Source organism: Staurois parvus, unplaced genomic scaffold, assembly GCF_062004578.1.
Source record: "Staurois parvus isolate SC_StPar_1 unplaced genomic scaffold, SC_StPar_1.0 ptg000887l, whole genome shotgun sequence".
Lineage (NCBI taxonomy): Eukaryota > Metazoa > Chordata > Amphibia > Anura > Ranidae > Staurois > Staurois parvus.
In genome coordinates this window covers 213,689-232,500 of record NW_028318683.1, presented here as the reverse complement: position 1 = coordinate 232,500, position 18,812 = coordinate 213,689, and the positions used below count along the sequence as shown (strand labels likewise).

At 42.0% G+C, this 18,812-nt stretch overlaps 1 protein-coding gene across 1 annotated transcript in view; it reads left to right on the top strand.

Annotated features, from left to right (window-relative positions):
* Positions 1-18,812, top strand: part of C3 (complement C3) — a 151,937-nt gene that overhangs the window by 30,761 nt on the left and 102,364 nt on the right. Inside the window, exons 7-13 of the mRNA XM_089656129.1 lie at positions 1,629-1,716; positions 1,863-1,965; positions 6,050-6,170; positions 8,847-8,962; positions 10,436-10,582; positions 11,981-12,181; positions 16,009-16,200. Coding sequence (XP_089512255.1) covers positions 1,629-1,716; positions 1,863-1,965; positions 6,050-6,170; positions 8,847-8,962; positions 10,436-10,582; positions 11,981-12,181; positions 16,009-16,200 — 968 coding nt within the window. The remainder of the gene's footprint in view (positions 1-1,628; positions 1,717-1,862; positions 1,966-6,049; positions 6,171-8,846; positions 8,963-10,435; positions 10,583-11,980; positions 12,182-16,008; positions 16,201-18,812) is intronic.

Here is an 18,812-nt window from a genome sequence, read left to right as displayed (position 1 = left end):
AACAGCAGGGGTGGACTGACAACTCATGGGGCCCCCGGGCAATAGGGGATCATGGGGCTCCTGTGTCCTTGCCATTACTCAAAAAAGCCTATGAAAAAGGTAACAGGGGCATCTCATGGGGCCCCCTACTGATCCTGGGCCCTCAGGCAGTGCCCGAGTTTCCAAATGGTCAGTCCACCCCTGGGTAGCAGACACTGAACGGTTGGTAAGGTGGATGAGTCTGGCAGCAGTATTCATGATGGAATGGAGGGGGGATAGCCTGTGTAAAGGGAAGTCAATGAGGAGGAAGTTGCAGTAGTCGAGGCGAGAAATAACCAAGGAGCGGATTAGGAGCTTTGTGGTTGGTTGGTTATAAAGGGGCGTATTCTGGAGATGTTGCTGAGGTTGAGGCGTCATGATTTGGACAGCGATTGGATGTGGGCCTGAAAGGATAGTTTAGAATCCAGGGTTACCCCTAGCACCCTGGCATGCGGGGGATGGGTTGATATATATATATATATATATATATATTTACAGCAGGGTGGATAAAAATCAATGATTTTTTTAAAAAATCAAAAAAATCTGATTTTTTTTATTTAAATCGGATTTTTTTGAATAAAATGCTTTTTGAGGAAAATATATTACCATCCAAAGGTTATTCCATCATGAAATAAAGATTAGTTTTTTAATTATGTAGAATAAGGCTGTATAGGTTTAATTTTTTTGGTAAATAAATTCCATGAATCCATTCACAATGTCATGCTCTTCCAGAGGTTTTTGTAAGATTATTGGGCAGTTTCTCTGCCTACAAGATATTATCACAGATGATTGGTTTACTTTTGCAGTTCTCAAAACTGAATTTGACTCAGCGGAGATCACATGCCTCCTCTTCACAGCAAAAATGTTATAACATGAACAGAGTTAAGAAAAAGACCTTCATCCTAACTTCTACAAACCGATGAATACAGAATCAACCCCTTCAGTGCTAAACTTCAAGAAGTTCAGTGAATAGAATAGAAACAACATTTTTCTGATTGTTTGGAGTGGAATAGATCTGCACAAGAAGAAAGTGAAACTAAGTGTGAGGAGGAAGGGGCTGACAGTCTAAGTTTCTTAAAATATATATATTTTGTTTAGCCAAATTAGTTACAAACATGGATGTTTAAGCAAATCACATATGCTGGAATGTTATTGTTTCAGATGAATAAATCTATTTAAATTGTTATTATTAAGGTAATTAATATTTTTCTCCTTCCTAAGTACAACAGAAAAGTTGTCCAAATATGAATGATTAACCTATTAAACTGGGGATAACAAAACTAATATGAAAAGCTGTTATTCTAAAAATCTTCATCTACTTGCATATGAAAGTTATACCAGCAAGAATTAGTCTTTATGTAGAAAACTAGGATTTAAATCAAGCCTTACTGACTAGTGATTTAAATCGTGATTTAAATCATGATTTAAATCAGTTTGATTTAAATCAAATCCACCCTGATATACAGTATATATATATATATATATATATATATATATATATATATGTGTATATAAAACTAATTTACCCTGAACGTCCAGTTGGGCTACAAGTATTCTATACTGTAAAAACAAAAGTGTAACGTCCTAATACCTTTTTCCTCTGTTTTTAGTATTGCCAACATTTGAGATCAAACTAATTCCAGACCAAAGATTCTTTTACATTGATGATCAAGAATTTGTTGTAGATATAAAAGCAAGGTGAGCAGAGTAGAAATATGTGCTGTAAAAACGGTTATATCAAAATGTTTTCAGTGATCGGTACTATCTGTACAGAAAGTGTGTATTCATTGACAAATGTTTCCTTGGTTGGTTTGTATATTATGTCATTCTATTTCTTTTCTCAGGTTCCTTTATGGAAAAGAGGTGCAAGGTTCGGCATTTGTATTGTTTGGAGTCGAGCAGGATGGGGTAAAGACAAGCTTTCCGAATACCCTTAGGAGGATTCAGGTTAGAAGAATATATTTCAGTTCAACTTTTGCTCTCTGAAAACTTTTCAAAATTAGGCCTTTTTCCTTTAAAGCAGAACTAAACCCAAAAGCAAACACTTATTATATTGCAGCTTACCAGCTCTTAGATGTGATGGCTGCATTCATTTTCTTTTTTAGGCTTTCCGTCTTTTATTTTCACCTGGTGATCCAGCCAGTAAGTCTGTTGTTTTTTTCAAAAGAAGATGTAGATGTAGCAGTAAAAGAGTGAGAGACAAACCATTTACCACTGACAGGGGTGCTTACAATGAATAATTACAAGGGAGTCACTTTGGGTTGGGGGCCCATGGAACCCAGATCACTTTGGAGAGGTGGGGAGACCCCTGTCTCAGCTCCCCATATCCCTCTTATGTGTAAATCACCCTGTGCCTGTTAGGGGTACAGGGTGATCTGTCCTAATATTGGGGTGGGGGGTTGTCGATTGTTTAATGTCATGCGGCTGCATCCCATTGTTCTATTGTTTGTCTGGTTTGGGAGCAAACTATTATGGGATGTATGTGTTTATGTGTATTGGCTTCGTGGGCGGGTGTCTCCAGCAGCCCTCCCTCCTGATGGGACTGTCTGCTGGAGTGAAGTTTGAATACCTGTGTGTCTCTTGTTACTAAATGTAGATTGCCCCGCCCTGTGTCATTATGCAGGGAGGGGGGATTGTCCCCTGAGTGTATATATCTTGTATCTGTGCTCAAATAAACTAGTCTACCTCCTGGTTTACTTCAAGACTGGTGTCGTCTAGTCTTGTATGGTCGGCTGTGGTGTCTGTTGTCGGTGTTCGGACGGGGAAGCAGTATTCTAAGGGAAGTACTCAAGCGCAGTCTGGGTTGGTTCCGTTACAATCAGCCTTTATTTATTCATGTAAAAACCATCATCCCAAAATGAACAAAACTGCCGCTGTAACTGCTTATAAAGTGTCAACTGGAGTTTGCCTTCAGTTTATTAGTGCGTCTAAAACTGCTAATATACTCTCCTCCCCCCAAACTGATAATGTTGCTGTCCAAAGGTTCCCCCTGTGCTCCTTCATCCAGTGTGGGGGCAGTCTAGTACAGGAGGCATGTTACTGGTTAGAAAACAGAGGGGGGAAAAGATGAAAAAAAAACTAAAGGCAGCCACCACAACTAATGATTGGCAAACTGCAATATATTACATTTTTGGTTTTCTGTTTAATACCTCTTTAAGGTGTCAAAAATGCTGCTTTTAAGAGTGTTTTGCCTTTTTTTCTGCCCCTAAACACCCCTTCTTGTTAGCCTATGTGCCCATGCACACATGGGCATTTACAGGTGTTTAGAGGCAGAAAAAAACATTACTTGCCTATTCAGGGGAGAAGCATTTCTTGATGCGCATAAGACCCTGGTCACACCGGGTGCGACTTGGCATGCGATTTGCATGCCATATGATTTGCAAATCACACGCCAAGTCGCACCCTATTGTCCACAATTACAGCGGTCATATCGGTGCGGTTCCAACTTAGTCGGAGCCGCACCGATGTCAGATGTCTTGCAAAATGCCTTAAATTGGCATTTCCCTCGACTTTGAAATCATGCGACTTCACTTTAAGTCGCACGATTTCAAAGTCGTGCTTGACGGTACCAGGGTGTAAACGAGTTTGCATAACACATTTTTAAGCTTTTTTTTTTATGCTGCTGTTCTCCTGCTAGGAGAAAAGGCATTCAGAAGAACCGGGCAAACACCCGGTGTGCACGAAGACCTAGTGTTACTAAACCCAGGACCCTGCATTCACTATATCTGGTCTCCCCGGACCCTGCATTCACTATATCTGGTCTCCCCGGACCCTGCATTCACTATATCTGGTCTCCCCGGACCCTGCATTCACTATATCCGGTCTCCCCGGACCCTGCATTCACTATATCTGGTCTCCCCGGACCCTGCATTCACTATATCTGGTCTCCCCGGACCCTGCATTCACTATATCTGGTCTCCCCGGACCCTGCATTCACTATATCTGGTCTCCCAGGACCCTGCATTCACTATATCTGGTCTCCCCGGACCCTGCATTCACTATATCTGGTCTCCCCGGACCCTGCATTCACTATATCTGGTCTCCCAGGACCCTGCATTCACTATATCTGGTCTCCCCAGACCCTGCATTCACTATATCCGGTCTCCCCGGACCCTGCATTCACTATATCTGGTCTCCCCGGACCCTGCATTCACTATATTTGGTATCCCCGGACTCTGCATTCACTATATCTGGTCTCCCAGGACAATGCATTCACTATATCTGGTCTCCCCAGGATCCTGCATTCACTATATCTGGTCTCCCCGGACCCTGCATTTAATATATCTGGTCTCCTTGGACCCTGCATCCACTATATCTGGTCTCCCACAGTACACACAACATCTAAATGCAATTATTTTAGTAAATATCTGCTAAATAACTTTTCTCATCAGCAGTATATAGCAGTCTTGTGACTTCTATCAGTGTCCAGCACAGCACTGGTTAAAGCTTGTAGGAGGAGTTTTCATTCTGCTCTGATTTTCCTATGAGGCTGCATCACCTCTGACCCTCTGTCTGGACAGCACTGATTGACCCTGTGCTGATCTAATGCACTCTCAAAAAAACCCCCACCAAAACTCTAGCAATACACACCAAAATGAGCATGTGCAGCTTGCCCCCAAGACTATATCAGCAGATGGATTGGGGACAGTAGAAGAAAGGGAGGATCAGAGAAGACAGGAGCAAAGATCCTTTTCACACAGTGCAGAGGATTAACCCCTTAAGTTCCACAGTGAGTATAACAAGCATGCTTTACTGCATATACAGACTGATTGTACTGTTGTGGGTTTAGTAACACTTGGTTTGGGGATTGAGTGAATAACAATGAGGTTCATGTTTATCTTTATATATATATATGTAGAGTATATATACAGTGGGGGCTGATGTACAGTCAGGGGTGGACTGACAACTCATGGGGCCCCCGGGCAATAGGGGATCATGGGGCCCCTGTGTCCTTGCCCAAACTCAAAAAAGCCTATGAAAAAGGTACCAGGGGCATCTCATGGGTACTCCTACTGACCCCGGGCCCTCGGGCAGTGCCCGAGTTTGCAAATGGTCAGCCCGCCCCTGTGTACAGTATATATACAGTGGGGGCTCATGTACAGTATATATACAGTGGGGGCTCATGTACAGTATATATACAGTGGGGGCTCACGTACAGTATATATACAGTGGGGGCTCATGTACAGTATATCTACAGTGGGGGCTCATGTACAGTATATATACAGTGGGGGCTCATGTACAGTATATATACAGTGGGGCTCACGTACAGTATATCTACAGTGGGGGCTCATGTACAGTATATATACAGTGGGGGCTCATGTACAGTATATATAAAGTGGGGGCTCACGTACAGTATATACAGTGGGGGCTCATGTACAGTATATATACAGTGGGGGCTCATGTACAGTATATCTACAGTGGGGGCTCATGTACAGTATATATACAGTGGGGCTCATGTACAGTATATCTACAGTGGGGGCTCATGTACAGTATATCTACAGTGGGGGCTCATGTACAGTATATATAAAGTGGGGGCTCACGTACAGTATATATACAGTGGGGGCTCACGTACAGTATATATACAGTGGGGGCTCACGTACAGTATATATACAGTGGGGGCTCACGTACAGTATATCTACAGTGGGGGCTCACGTACAGTATATCTACAGTGGGGGCTCATGTACAGTATATATACAGTGGGGGCTCACGTACAGTATATATACAGTGGGGGCTCACGTACAGTATATATACAGTGGGGGCTCACGTACAGTATATATACAGTGGGGGCTCACGTACAGTATATATACAGTGGGGGCTCACGTACAGTATATATACAGTGGGGGCTCATGTACAGTATATATACAGTGGGGGCTCACGTACAGTATATATACAGTGGGGGCTCATGTACAGTATATATACAGTGGGGGCTCATGTACAGTATATATACAGTATATATACACACACACTGTAGTTTCTGTCTTCAATTTAACAATAAATTCTCTTGTCTCTTTTCTTGTGAATTATCTCCTAGATCGAAAATGGAGATGGTGTGGCTACCTTAGAAAGAAAGGATTTTGTGAAGAACTTTAAGAATGTTGAGGATATGCTGCAGTACAGCCTGTATATGTCTGTCACGATGGTCACTGACTCAGGTAAGAAAAGAACCTTCACAGGGAATTCATTATATGTTAACAATTATTTATTTATTTCAGGTCCTTATATAGCACTGACAATTTACACAGCACTTTACATATATTTTACATTTACATCAGTCCCTAACCCTCAAGGGGTGTACAATCTAAGGTCCCTAACTCACATTCACATACTAGGGCTAATTTATAGAGGGGCCAATTAACCTACCAGCATGTCTTTGGAGTGTGGAAGGAAACTGGAGTACCCGGAGGAAACCCACGCAGGCACAGAGAGAACATGCAAACTCCAGGCAGGTGGTGCCGTGGTTGGGATTCGAACCAACAACCCGAGTACTGGCAGGTGGAAGTGCTGACCACTTAGCCACTCTGCTTCCCTAACAATGATATTTCAGTGCTACAGTATGCCGCCACAGACATACTGAATCACTCTCTAGCTTTTTATATATTTTGAGACTTCTGGTGACTCTGTCCTTCTAGATCCCTTTGCTTCTCACCACGGAGCCATTACAAGAATGCTGCTGTCTTGATGGCAAATTCTACAGCTGCGAATTAACGTGGTTGCAAATCTCAGACATGAAATATGAACAAAGCATATCCATCTATAGTGCATACTTGTCTCTATCCAGAGCACTAAGTGTCATTTCTCTCTGCTGTCTCCTTCCTCGGCTATCAGCATGAATCACCTCTGACAAGGTTTCCGGACACCAAGAGCAAAATGGTGACAGGGGAGGGCACAGTCTGTGATTGACAGCCTCAGCTCTGTTCCTGTGTGCTGTATTAAGGAAGGGGGGGTGTCCTTTCCCTCCAATCAGCTCTCCTCACTGATGTAACTTCAGCTCCCCGCCCCCTGCTTTTCAGAGCTAAGAGATCCTGTGTACGTTCTGCATTTGGAATGCATGTAGGGGGCATATTGCTCTAGATAAACAGGTACAACTAATGTAAGAGGATTTCTTTCTTCTTTGTGTATCACCTGATGCCAGTCCCTTCACTGGGTATATGTAAGGGTGTACAACAACCAGGGGCGGACTGACCATTTGGAGACTCGGGCAGTGCCCGAGGGCCCAGGGTCAGTAAGGGGCCCCATGAGATACCCCTGGTACCTATTTCATAGGCTTTTTTGAGTTTGGGCAAGGACACAGGGGCCCCATGATCCCCTATTGCCCGGGGGCCCCATGAGTTGTCAGTCTGCCCCTGACAACCACGTTAACTTTCTGCTAGAAAACCCACCGGCGGTAGCGTGACTACTTTTGCTATAAAGCAGTGTTTCTCAACTCCAGTCCTCATGGACCCCCAACAGGTCATGTTTTCAGGATTTCCATTATTTTGCACAGGTGATTTGATCAGTTTCACTGCCTTAGTAATTACCACAGCTGTTTCATCTGAGGGAAATCCTGAAAACATGACCTGTTGGGGGTCCATGAGGACTGGAGTTGAGAAACACTGCTATAAAGAGACCTGGATTGTAAACAGAAGCGGTTGGTGGTTGATAGTCAGGGTTCTCTAAAAAAATCATGAAAATCGTTACATAGTTAGTCTGGCTAAAAAAAGTCCATCCAGTTCAACTAAAAAAGGGAAGAAAAAAAAGTTATAATCCTACACCCACAGTTGATCCAAAGGAAGGCATAAAATCCAGCAAAGCATGATCCAATTTGCTCCTGCAGGGGAAAAAATTCCTTCCTGATCCCCCGAGAGGCAATCGGATATTCCCTGGATCAACTTTACCTATAAATGTTATATCCAGTTATATTCGGTGTATCCAAGAAAGAATCCAGGACTTTTTTGAAGCAATCCACTGAGCTGGCCAGAACCAACTCTTGAGGGAGTCTATTCCGCATTTTCACAGCTCTTACTGTGAAGAAACCTTTCCCTGTTTGGAGATTTCTTTTTCTCCAGACGTAAAGAGTGCCCCCTTGTCCTCTGTGATGACCTCAGGGTGAATTGTGGTTCTTTGAATCACAATTAGAAAGAGATATTCTATACTACTGTAACAGTAAATGCACCAACAATGCAGAAAGTGAACAATCTAGAGGCAGTATATGATTCTTAAACTGGCTGTAATCTAGTAGAATTTTGTTAGCAAATGTTTGTTTTAAGAAAGCTCGTTCTAATCTTTAGTGATGTAGACAAGTGCAGGTGTGCGCCAGAATTCTTCATCAAGTGCAAAAATTCTCAGAATGTAAACCATCAATAAAATACTTTTTTTACATCTTTTTTTTTACATGTACAAACATAAATAATACAATATTTCTGTTTGCACATGTAAAAAAGTAGTTTATTGTTGGTTTACATGCTGAGAAATTTTGCACTTGAGGAATAATTCCGGTAGCCCACCTATACTCACCGGCCACTTTATTAGATACATTTGTTCAATTGCTTGGTAACACAAATTGCTAATCAGCCAATCACATGGCAGCATGTAGACATGGTGAAGACAACTTGCTGAAGTTCAAACTGAACATCGGATTGGGGAAGAAAGGGGATTTAATTGACTTTGAACATGGCATGGTCTGAGTATTTCAAAATATTCCATCCAAAACAAATAATGTTATAGATGGAAACACTGACTACATAAAAGGATTATTTCCCAAGTCCCAATGTAACGTTTTCAAATATTTTACATTGATCTGTTCCTTTTTAGTGAAGTATCTTTAAATGCCCGTCCCTTTTTTCTTCCAGGCAGCGAAATGGTGGAAGCTGAGTTAGAAAAGATTCATATTGTGAAATCTCCCTATAAAGTTCTTTTCACTAAAACTTCCAAGTATTTTAAGCCTGGAATGCCCTTTGACCTTACGGTAAGGATGCTGTGCAGATTATCTAGAATATGTTGATAACATTTAGAAAATGAAATGCCTGGAATTTAATCTCACCTCTTAAAGGCATAAAAATCTTCTACTGAGCTGGCCTGACCCAAACACAGTTCCAGTGTAGGAGGAATTATGGATTAGTTATGATTCAAACAGATCATCAAACATAGAGTAGTGCTGTACGCCTACTTCTTATCTCTTAACTTTTTGGAACCATGTACTACTCATTTAATTATTATGGAATAAAAGCAGAACATACTGTATGTCAAAATTAATTCACTAATTCCATTAGATAATTGAGATTTTAGTGAGTGCTTTGGCTAATATTTTATTTTGTTTTATTTTAATTTAGTTTTAACCAGTTCTTCGTGTGCATGAATAAAAAATTATTTGCTTCTTTTTTTTCCCTTTTGTGTTTCTTTTTTATCCATTCCTCCATCATTTCTTTTTTACTTTTATTCCCTTTTCCCTTCCCCTTTCCCTTTCCTTTCCCTTTCTCTTTTCCTTACCCTTTCCCTTTCTCTTTCCTTTCCCTTTCCCTTTTACTTCCTTTTCCTTTCCCTTTCCTTTCTTTTCCCTTTTCCTTTCCCTTTCCCCTTTGCATTCCTTTTCCTATACCCTTTACTTTCCTTTCCCTTGCCTTTTCCTTTCCTTTTTTTCCTTTTCCTTTTCCTTTTCCTTTTCCTTTTCCTTTCCTTTCCTTTTCCTTTCCCTTCCTTTTCCTTTCCCTTTCGCTTTCCTTTCCCATTTACTTTCCCTTTTCCCTTTCCCTTCCTTTTCCTTTCCCTTTTTACCTTTCCTTTCTCTTTCCTTTTCCTTTCCTTTTCCTTTCCTTTTCCCTTTCCTTTCCCTTTCATTTCCCTTTCCCTTTCCTTCCCCTTTCCCTTTCCCCTTCCTCTATTTTCATTTTCCTTTCCTCTCTTTTCCTTTCCTTTTTTCCTTTCCCTTTCCTTTCCCCTTTTCTTTCCTTTCCCCTTCCTCTCTTTTCCTTTTCCTTTACTCTCTTTTCCTTTCCTTTTTCCTTTCCCTTTCCTTTCCCTTTTCCTTTTCCTTTCATTTTCCCCTTTCCTTCCCTTTCCCCTTCCTCTCTTTTCCTTTTCCTTTCCTCTCTTTTCCTTTCCTTTTTTCCTTTCCCTTTCCTTTCCCCTTTCCTTTTCCTTCCCCCTTTTGTTTTTTCCTTTTCCTTTCCTTTCCCCCTTCCCTTCCCTTTCCCCTTCCCTTCCCTTCCCTTTCATCCCTTTGTGCACTTTGTAAAAGTTGGTGGTTCAGTTCTCACTCCAGAATCTTGCAGTTAATGTCTCTCTGAAAAGTTGACAAAAGGAAGACATGTCAATTTTGCATGATTTTAAGAAAACAGAGCAAAAAGAAATCTGTTTTGTTTCACTGGGAAGGGGGCGCCTTACAAAAATATGTTGCATCATAGAATCTAATGCTGGCCCTGTGTTCTTTCCTATTTTTCAGGTGTTTGTCACAAACCCTGATGGTTCTCCAGCTAACCGAATTAGGGTGGTGGGTCAACCTGGAAATGTTGAAGGTTTGACTGGATCCGAGGGAACATCAAGACTGACGTTGAATACCGCTGCTAATATCAACCGCCTGCCAATAACTGTGAGCGACCCTCCATACCATCCTGTTCTGAAAGGGGTTCTTGTAATGTCTGCTGCAATCTCTGGTCATGTATACTATGTGCTTGCTGTCCCATCTGTAAAATTTGAAGCTAGTCATTAACATTGATCTCGAGGACATGAGTATTATAATTAAAGTGTAACGCTGAAATTTGAGATAATGAAAGCCCAAAGTCTTAAACATCTATGATTTTCTGTGTTGTTCATTCTATTTTCCATTGTTATTGCTTTTGTTCTCTCACCTTTTATTGTGGATGTTGCTGAGAGGACTGTCATATGTGGACTGTACATAGGATACAGAAATGTTGGAGCGTTGATTTGTAAAGAGACTATGAAAGCATCTCTAACAGTCTTTTGTAAAATGCCCACAGTTTTTAATAAACTGCTGCTGCATGTCCCCAGTATTCAACCATGCCTGTAGCATGTCTGGAGTATCTGAACATCTGCAGCATGTCTGGAAGCTCAGAATATCTCCGGTAGCATGTCTGGAGGCTCAGAACATCTCCTGTAGCATGTCTGGAGGCTCAGAACATCTCCTGTACCATGTCTGGATTCTATGAACATCTCCTGTAGCATGTCTGGAGGCTCAGAACATCTCCTGTAGCATGTCTGGACTCTTTGAACATCTCCTGTACCATGTCTGGAGTCTCTGAACATCTTCTGTAGCATGTCTGGTGGCTCAGAACATCTCCTGTAGCATGTCTGGAAGCTCAGAACATCTCCTGTAGCATGTCTGGAGGCTCAGAACATCTCCTGTACCATGTCTGGATTCTCTGAACGTTTCCTGTAGCATGTCTGGAGTCTCTGAACATCTCCTGTACCATGTCTGGAGTCTCTGAATATCTCCTGTAGCATGTCCGGTGGCTCAGAACATCTCTTGTAGCAAGTCTGGAGTCTCTGAACATCTCCTGTACCATGTCTGGTGGCTCAGGACATCTCCTGTAGCATGTCTGGAGTCTCTGAACATCTCCTGTAGCATGTTTGAAGTCTCTGAACATCTCCTGAAGCATGTCTGGAGTCTCTGAACATCTCCTGTACCATGTCTGGAGACTTAGAACATCTCCTGTAGCATGTCTGCTGTATCTCACCATCTACTCTAGCATGTTGCAGTTTCTGACTATCTCATGTGGCATGTATGCAGTCTCTGACTGTCTTTTTCAGCATGTCTCTGACTGTTTCATGTAGCATTACATACACTGAATATTATATATGACTCTTTGGTAATGTCAGAGGTCACACCTGAGGCCTTCAATGTCAGATGAGTTCAGCACAACCTCCTCAATGTATTTCGGACATGGAGTGTGGTTTAATGTGGGAGGAACAAATCTTCCATTTATTAAAACAGTTTTTAAAATTAAAATCTATACTATGTGTTCTATAGGTGACAACGGCTCAGGGTTTGGGAGCAGAGAGAGAAGCCTCTGCAACAATGACAGCCATTGCCTACAACTCAAACGGCAATTACCTACATATTGGTATCACCACTTCCGAAGTTAAACCTGGAGATAACCTTAATGTGAACTTCAACATCCGCAACACCAATGCTAATGTTCAAAACCAAATCCAGCACTTCACCTACGTGGTAATTCCATTGTTTTGTTTATTCTCTATACGGTGTTAGTCTCTAGATTAAAATATAAATCCACTCCACCAATTTAATAATGTAAAGCTGGTAATAGTAAGATTGTTGAACCCTTTGTTGGTTCATATGGGGGGCCCCCCACTGCAGGATAAATAAATCGTCCTTCCACATGTGATCAAGACCCAGTTGGGATCCCACCTTGAGTGATTGGTGGATGACACAATACATTTATGGCAGCTGCCAAACCTTATGAAGCCATTGCCTCTTTGTCGTAGTAAAGCAATCCCTTATTAGGACCATGTTTACTACTAGATGTCACACAGATGACAAATATCTCAGTGCCCAATCCCCCAAAGTATGGTAAGTACTGTTTTGCTTAGATTCATTTACCATTGTTTTTTTCTGTAGCACCATTGGAAGGGATATCAAAATAACAGAAACTAGGGTAAATAAGTCAGATAATAGACACATACATCTTTTTCATGTATGCATACTATTTGTAAATGCAAACATACACAGCAATAACTATATAAAATAACATAAAAAGCTCTGTGTGTACTAGCTCACTGTCTATGCTAGCTCAAAACTATTTCAAACATATATTGTAATTTAATACACGTTTAACTAAATGCAAGACTTTTTTTTTAATTTTTTTTCTAGTTTTGGATCCTGGGGTCTCAACGGGGTCACCATAATTAGTGTCCCCATTGACATATTTCCCTTCTATTACTGTTCCAGTGTCAACCCAAAATTTGGGATTTTCTTTTACTTTCAGTCACTCAATCGATTACAACGGTAAACACGATAAAAAGAGAGAGTCAGGAATCTCCCTAATGGGGGCAAAGGTAGCTATAAAACCTGGCAAGTGTTCTAATCCTTCTCCAAGCCATCCAAAAATAATAAAAAAAACAGAAAACATTTGCCTATAGTTATACTTTAATAGTAGAAAATGGCAATAAAGAGATGTAATAGTAATATTCAAAACTACATGGTTTAATAGTGCCAGGCCTGTAGGTGAGCCTGACAATACGCGGGTTGCAAATGGAAAATCATATCCAATAGGCAATAGTGATAATATGCAGGCAACAAACAGGCGACTGTTATGATGGGGTAAAAAATGCTCTATTGTTACAGTACATGGGCAACAAATGGACAACTGTTACAATATGAGAGCAAACTATGTACCATTGTTAAAGTGTACAGGCGACAAAAGCACAACCATTACAATATGGGGGAAAAAATGGACAATCATTACAATACAGGGGGCAAAAAATGGGCAATTGTTACAGTACATGGACAACAAATGTACAACCATTACAACATGGGGAAAAATGGACATTCATTACAATATGGGGGCAAAAAAATGGGCAATCGTTACAGTACACGGGCAAAAAATGGACAACCTTTACAATATGGGGCAAAAAATGGACAATCATTACAGCACATGGGCAACAAAAGGGAAAGTGTTACAATACAGGGGCAATAAATGTGCAATCATTACAGCACATGGGCAACAAATGTTACAATATAGGAGCAATGAATAAAGAATAAACAGGTGGCGCACACACCTTGCTCCTACCATCCATCCTCTACACATCTGCACAAGAGGCTGGTCAGCAGCTCTGAGGAAAGGGACTCGTCCCCAAAACGTGTCAGCCATTGACCGCACTGACAGTTGGAACACCTTGCTTGCCGCTGTGGCCATCTTCATAATGCAAATGCTTTTTAGATACATGCTTCATCTGTGAGTATGTTTTTATCCTTTATACCTTTGAATAAACCTTGGATAATGCACTAGGTGTGTGCTCCACCTGTTTAGTCTTTGTCTAGTGGCTGATCTCCCCGTCTGAGGAGGGTTGCACCCCTGAAGCATTTACTTTGGTTGTCGCTGTCCTGGTTCCCTTGGCTTCCCTTTGGCTGTGCATATCCTGAGACGCTGGAGAGTACATACGATAGGAGCAATACATGTGCAATCGTTACAGCACATGGGCAACAAATGGGAAACTGTTACAATATAGGGGCAATAAGTGTGCAATTGTTACAGCACATGGGCAACAAATGGGAAACTGTTACAATATAGTATATGGTAGTAACACAGATATACAACCTGATGTTGGTTCTCATGTGCCTCTCAAGACCAGCAGCCTGTATGTTATGGCTATTGGTTTATGAGTATGGTTTCTGTTTTAAGGAATGTTATTTTGGTTATTTGTTAATAAATGGCCAAGCTGGCCAATTTTCTCCAGATTAGGTCCTTGGTCATTAGTATATGTTGGGAAGGGTATCTATGGTGACATTTATATTGACTTGGAGATCTTTACAGCACATGGGCATCAAATGGGAAACTGTTACAATATAGGGGCAATAAATGTGCGATCGTTACAGCACATGGGCAACAAATGGGAAACTGTTACAATATAGGGGCAATAAATGTGCGATCGTTACAGCACACGGGCAACAAATGGGAAACTGTTACGATATAGGGGCAACAAATGTGCGATCGTTACAGCACACGGGCAACAAATGGAAAACTGTTACGATATAGGGGCAATAAATGTGCAATCGTTACAGCACACGGGCAACAAATGGGAAACAGTTACGATATAGGGGCAATAAGTGTGCAATCGTTACAGCACACGGGCAACAAATGGGAAACTGTTACGATATAGGGGCAATAAATGCGCAATCGTTACATTACATGGGCAACAAATGGGAAACTGTTACGATATAGGGGCAATAAATGCGCAATCATTACAGGACACGGGCAACAAATGGGAAACTGTTACGATATAGGGGCAATAAATGCGCAATCGTTACAGTACACGGGCAACAAATGGGCAATCATTACAATATGGGGGTAAACAAAACAGGTAATCATTATAGTACATGGACAACAAATGGGCAATCATTACTATGCGTGCCAATAGATGAACTATAGTGACAATATGCAGACAACAAATGAGCAGCCATTACAGCAGATATAGAAAGAGTGAGTGGTGAGAGAAACACATTGACCAACACGCACACACCAGCCACACATTAGCTGGTAGTATCTCCTTATATCAGCCAACTCCAGTATAGGTCATCCTCTTCCCCTGTGTATCTATGCTGCTGGTAAGTGCTGCCCCTACCATGCATGGTGCTTTCGGCGATGAGCTATCACTGGCCCGAAAAGCTCTATCCAGGCACCACTAGAAGGGATATCAAGCCACTTAGCTGGGTTTGCACTCATATATACTCTGCAGCAGGGGCGGACTGACAACTCTTGTGGCCCCCGGGCAATAGGGGATCATGGGGCCCCTGTGTCCTTGCCCAAACTCAAAAAAGCCTATGAAAAAGGTACCAGGGGCATCTCATGGGGCCCCCTACTGACCCCGGGCCCTTGGGCAGTGCCCGAGTTTCCAAATGGTCAGTCTGCCCCTGCTCTGCAGCTGACTAGAGACGACTATCTCCGGCCTACCTACATTAGATATCACAAAATCAATTCTTTTAGACTGAAGTATAAAGTTCAAAGACAAAGATGTTGTTAGGTTTTGTATAACATCTCTTTCATTAGAAACTACATTATAAAAACAGTTTATTTAGACAGGAATGTTTAATAAAACAGAAAAGGGTTCTCATTTTCCTTGTTTTACAGCAGCCGCGACGTGATGCTGTGTTCAGTGCGCAGAAAGAAATGGAAACTGAATGTATAGGACAGTTTTGGCACAGATATTACCAGCGATGATATGTTGATTTTTTTCTTTTATTTAGTTTTTTCTTTTTTCATTGGAGTTAAGAAGGGCACTTTTTATGTGATTTTAATTATGTCATTTGGTTCTTGACAGATCATGAACAAGGGCAGGGTGTTGAAAGCAGACAGACAACAACGGCTGGCTGGACAGGCCCTGGTGTCCATGTCCCTCCCGATCACAGTGGATTTCATACCATCGTTCCGCCTGATTGCTTATTATGTTGTAGGAAATGAAATTGTGTCTGACTCCATTTGGGTGGACGTGGCAGATACCTGCATGGGAACGGTGAGCCATCACTTTCTTTCATTTAAGTATCCTGCTCTTTTTCAGCTTAGTTTATAAGATTATTAAATGTGATGTTATAGCCATCCTGTCGTGTAATCAGGGGTGGACTGACAACTCATGGGGCCCCCGGGCAATAGGGGATCATGGGGCCCCTGTGTCCTCACCCACGCTCAAACCACACCCAAAAAAGCCTATAAAAAGGTACCAGGGGCATCTCATGGGGCCCCCTACTGACCCTGAGCCCTCGGGTGGTGCCCGAGTTCCAAAATGGTCAGTCCACCCCTGCATGTAATGCCATAGTCATGTAATTCTATGGCTGCTCCGATGAACTGAAATCGTCGCCTGGAGTATCTTCCACAATTTCTGGTTGTGTCTACCTTCTGTGTCCTCCACTGTGCTCGGTGGTTCCTCCTATGTAACTACTGTGTCCCAGGAGATCAACATTCCTAGATTTGTCTTTATCAAAGTGGCAATTTAGACTGGAGCCAGTTAACCTACCAGCATGTCTTTGGAGTGTGGGAGGAAACCACGCAGGCACAGGGAGAACATGCAAACTCCAGGCAGGTGGTGCCGTGGTTGGGATTCAAACCAATGACCCTAGTACTGCCAGGTGGAAGTGCTAACCATTTAGCCTAGTTAGCACATCGAAAAATGGCTGGAGAGGTAGATTTTTTGAAATGCTAAAGCCAAAGCTGAATGAGTTCTTATGAGAAGTTCTTATGAGAAGTACTATTAGGAAATGTAAAGAAGCAAAAAAAAAAAAAAATAGGCGAAGGACTACATGACAAGGGGGACAGGGGATACAAGGTAGGACAGGGTTAAGGTATAGTTTGTTAGAAGGGTGGTCACTTACCGGATTGGTGAGTTTACGGAGAGTAGGTGGAGCTGCAGGTGGTATCCGAAAAAGAGATCCAAAGAGCGACAAATCCCTGGGAGCAGCGGACGTGAAGGAATCTTCCCGCCCTGCAGTTTTTTTTGTTTTCCTTTGGGCTCTAGGGCCTTTGGCGGTTGGGGTCTTTAGAGGTGTTAACATTTTTGGAACAGTTCATAGCAGTGACCCATCTAAGGTATGGCGTCCTCTGTTGGATCCCAGTTAATGGGGTATTTTCTGGGAAGTGGTAACAAGTAGATATCTGCAGAGAAGTGGGTTTGACTCCTAGCCGGTGTTTTGCGGCTGGGGATCAATAAGTAGTAACACAGATATACAACCTGATGTTGGTTCTCATGTGCCTCCCAAGACCATCAGCCTGTATGTTATGGCTATTGGTTTATGAGTATGGTTTCTGTTTTAAGGAATGTTATTTTGGTTATTTTTTAATTCTCCAGATTAGGTCCTTGGTCATTAGTATACGTTGGGAAGGGTATCTATGGTGACATTTATAATGACTTGGAGACATATGGGTTATCCTAGTCAAGAGAGGAGGAACAGAGCCATATGTTGGCAGAAAAAAGGACAGAAAAGGAAAAGGTTAAGACGGAGAAGGAGGGAAGGAAAGAAAAAGGAAGGTGGGTTAGTGGGGAGTAAGTAGAAGTAGAGGAGGTCTAAGAAGGAGTTTACCCCAAGGATTGGAGGGCATCCCTGAAAAGCTAAGGATCACTCTTGGCTTCATGGAAGGCCTGAGACCTCTTCCATCCATCATCCCCTCATTCATAGAAAGCCCAACAGGAAGTGGGGATACAATGTCAAGTATGTAGATACAGGCACAATTTTTTATTTTCAACAATATTTAACCACTTGACCTCCGGAAGGTTTTATCCCCTTCATGACCAGACCATTTACGGCTATTCAGCACTGTGCTACTGTAATTGGTATTGCTTAGGTATGCAACACTGTATCCAAATGAAATGTATTTTTTTTTCACACAACTTTTTGGTGGTATTTGAGCACCACTGGATTTTTATTTCTTTTATAAACAAAAACGGAGTGAAAATTAAAAAAAACCCCTATATTTTCTACTTTCTGTTAAAAAACATATCCAATTTAAAAATATGGGGTGGGGGCATGAGCACCCAAAAGCTTAAAGCAAGATCGAGATGTACTGTGAGCGGGTCACATAATTAGAAGTGCTTTTGCACTTACAATTTTCTCTTAGTCCTCTTGCAAAGTGCAAGACATACCTGTTGATCTTGTCAATCAAGTCCACCTAATGCAACTTCCTGTAATGGCGTGGCAACAATGCCGCACTGCTCCTGAATTCAGAGCAGAGTTGCCACTCTTATGTAGCTTGTACCTGCAGTTGGATGAATAAAATGTTGCATTTGGCATGTCACTGCCGATTCATAGGCATATAGCTTGTTAAAGTGGTTTTAAAGACTCAATTTGTTTCTTGAATAAAATAAACACATTATACTTACCTGCTCTGTGCAATGGTTTTTCACAGAACAGGTCTGATCATCCTCTTCTTCTGGCCCCTCCTCCTTGTTGAGTGCCAACCTGCTTGCTCAGGTAGCACTTGTGCGTGCTCGCTCCCGAGCTTGCCCAGTGTGTCTATGGGACACACAGAATGTGACCTAGCGTCTGCTGCCTCCTTACTGGCTGTGATTGATAGCAGTGGGAGCCAGTGGCTACCATTGCTGTGTCTCAGCCAATGAGGAGAGAGAGACCCTAGTGG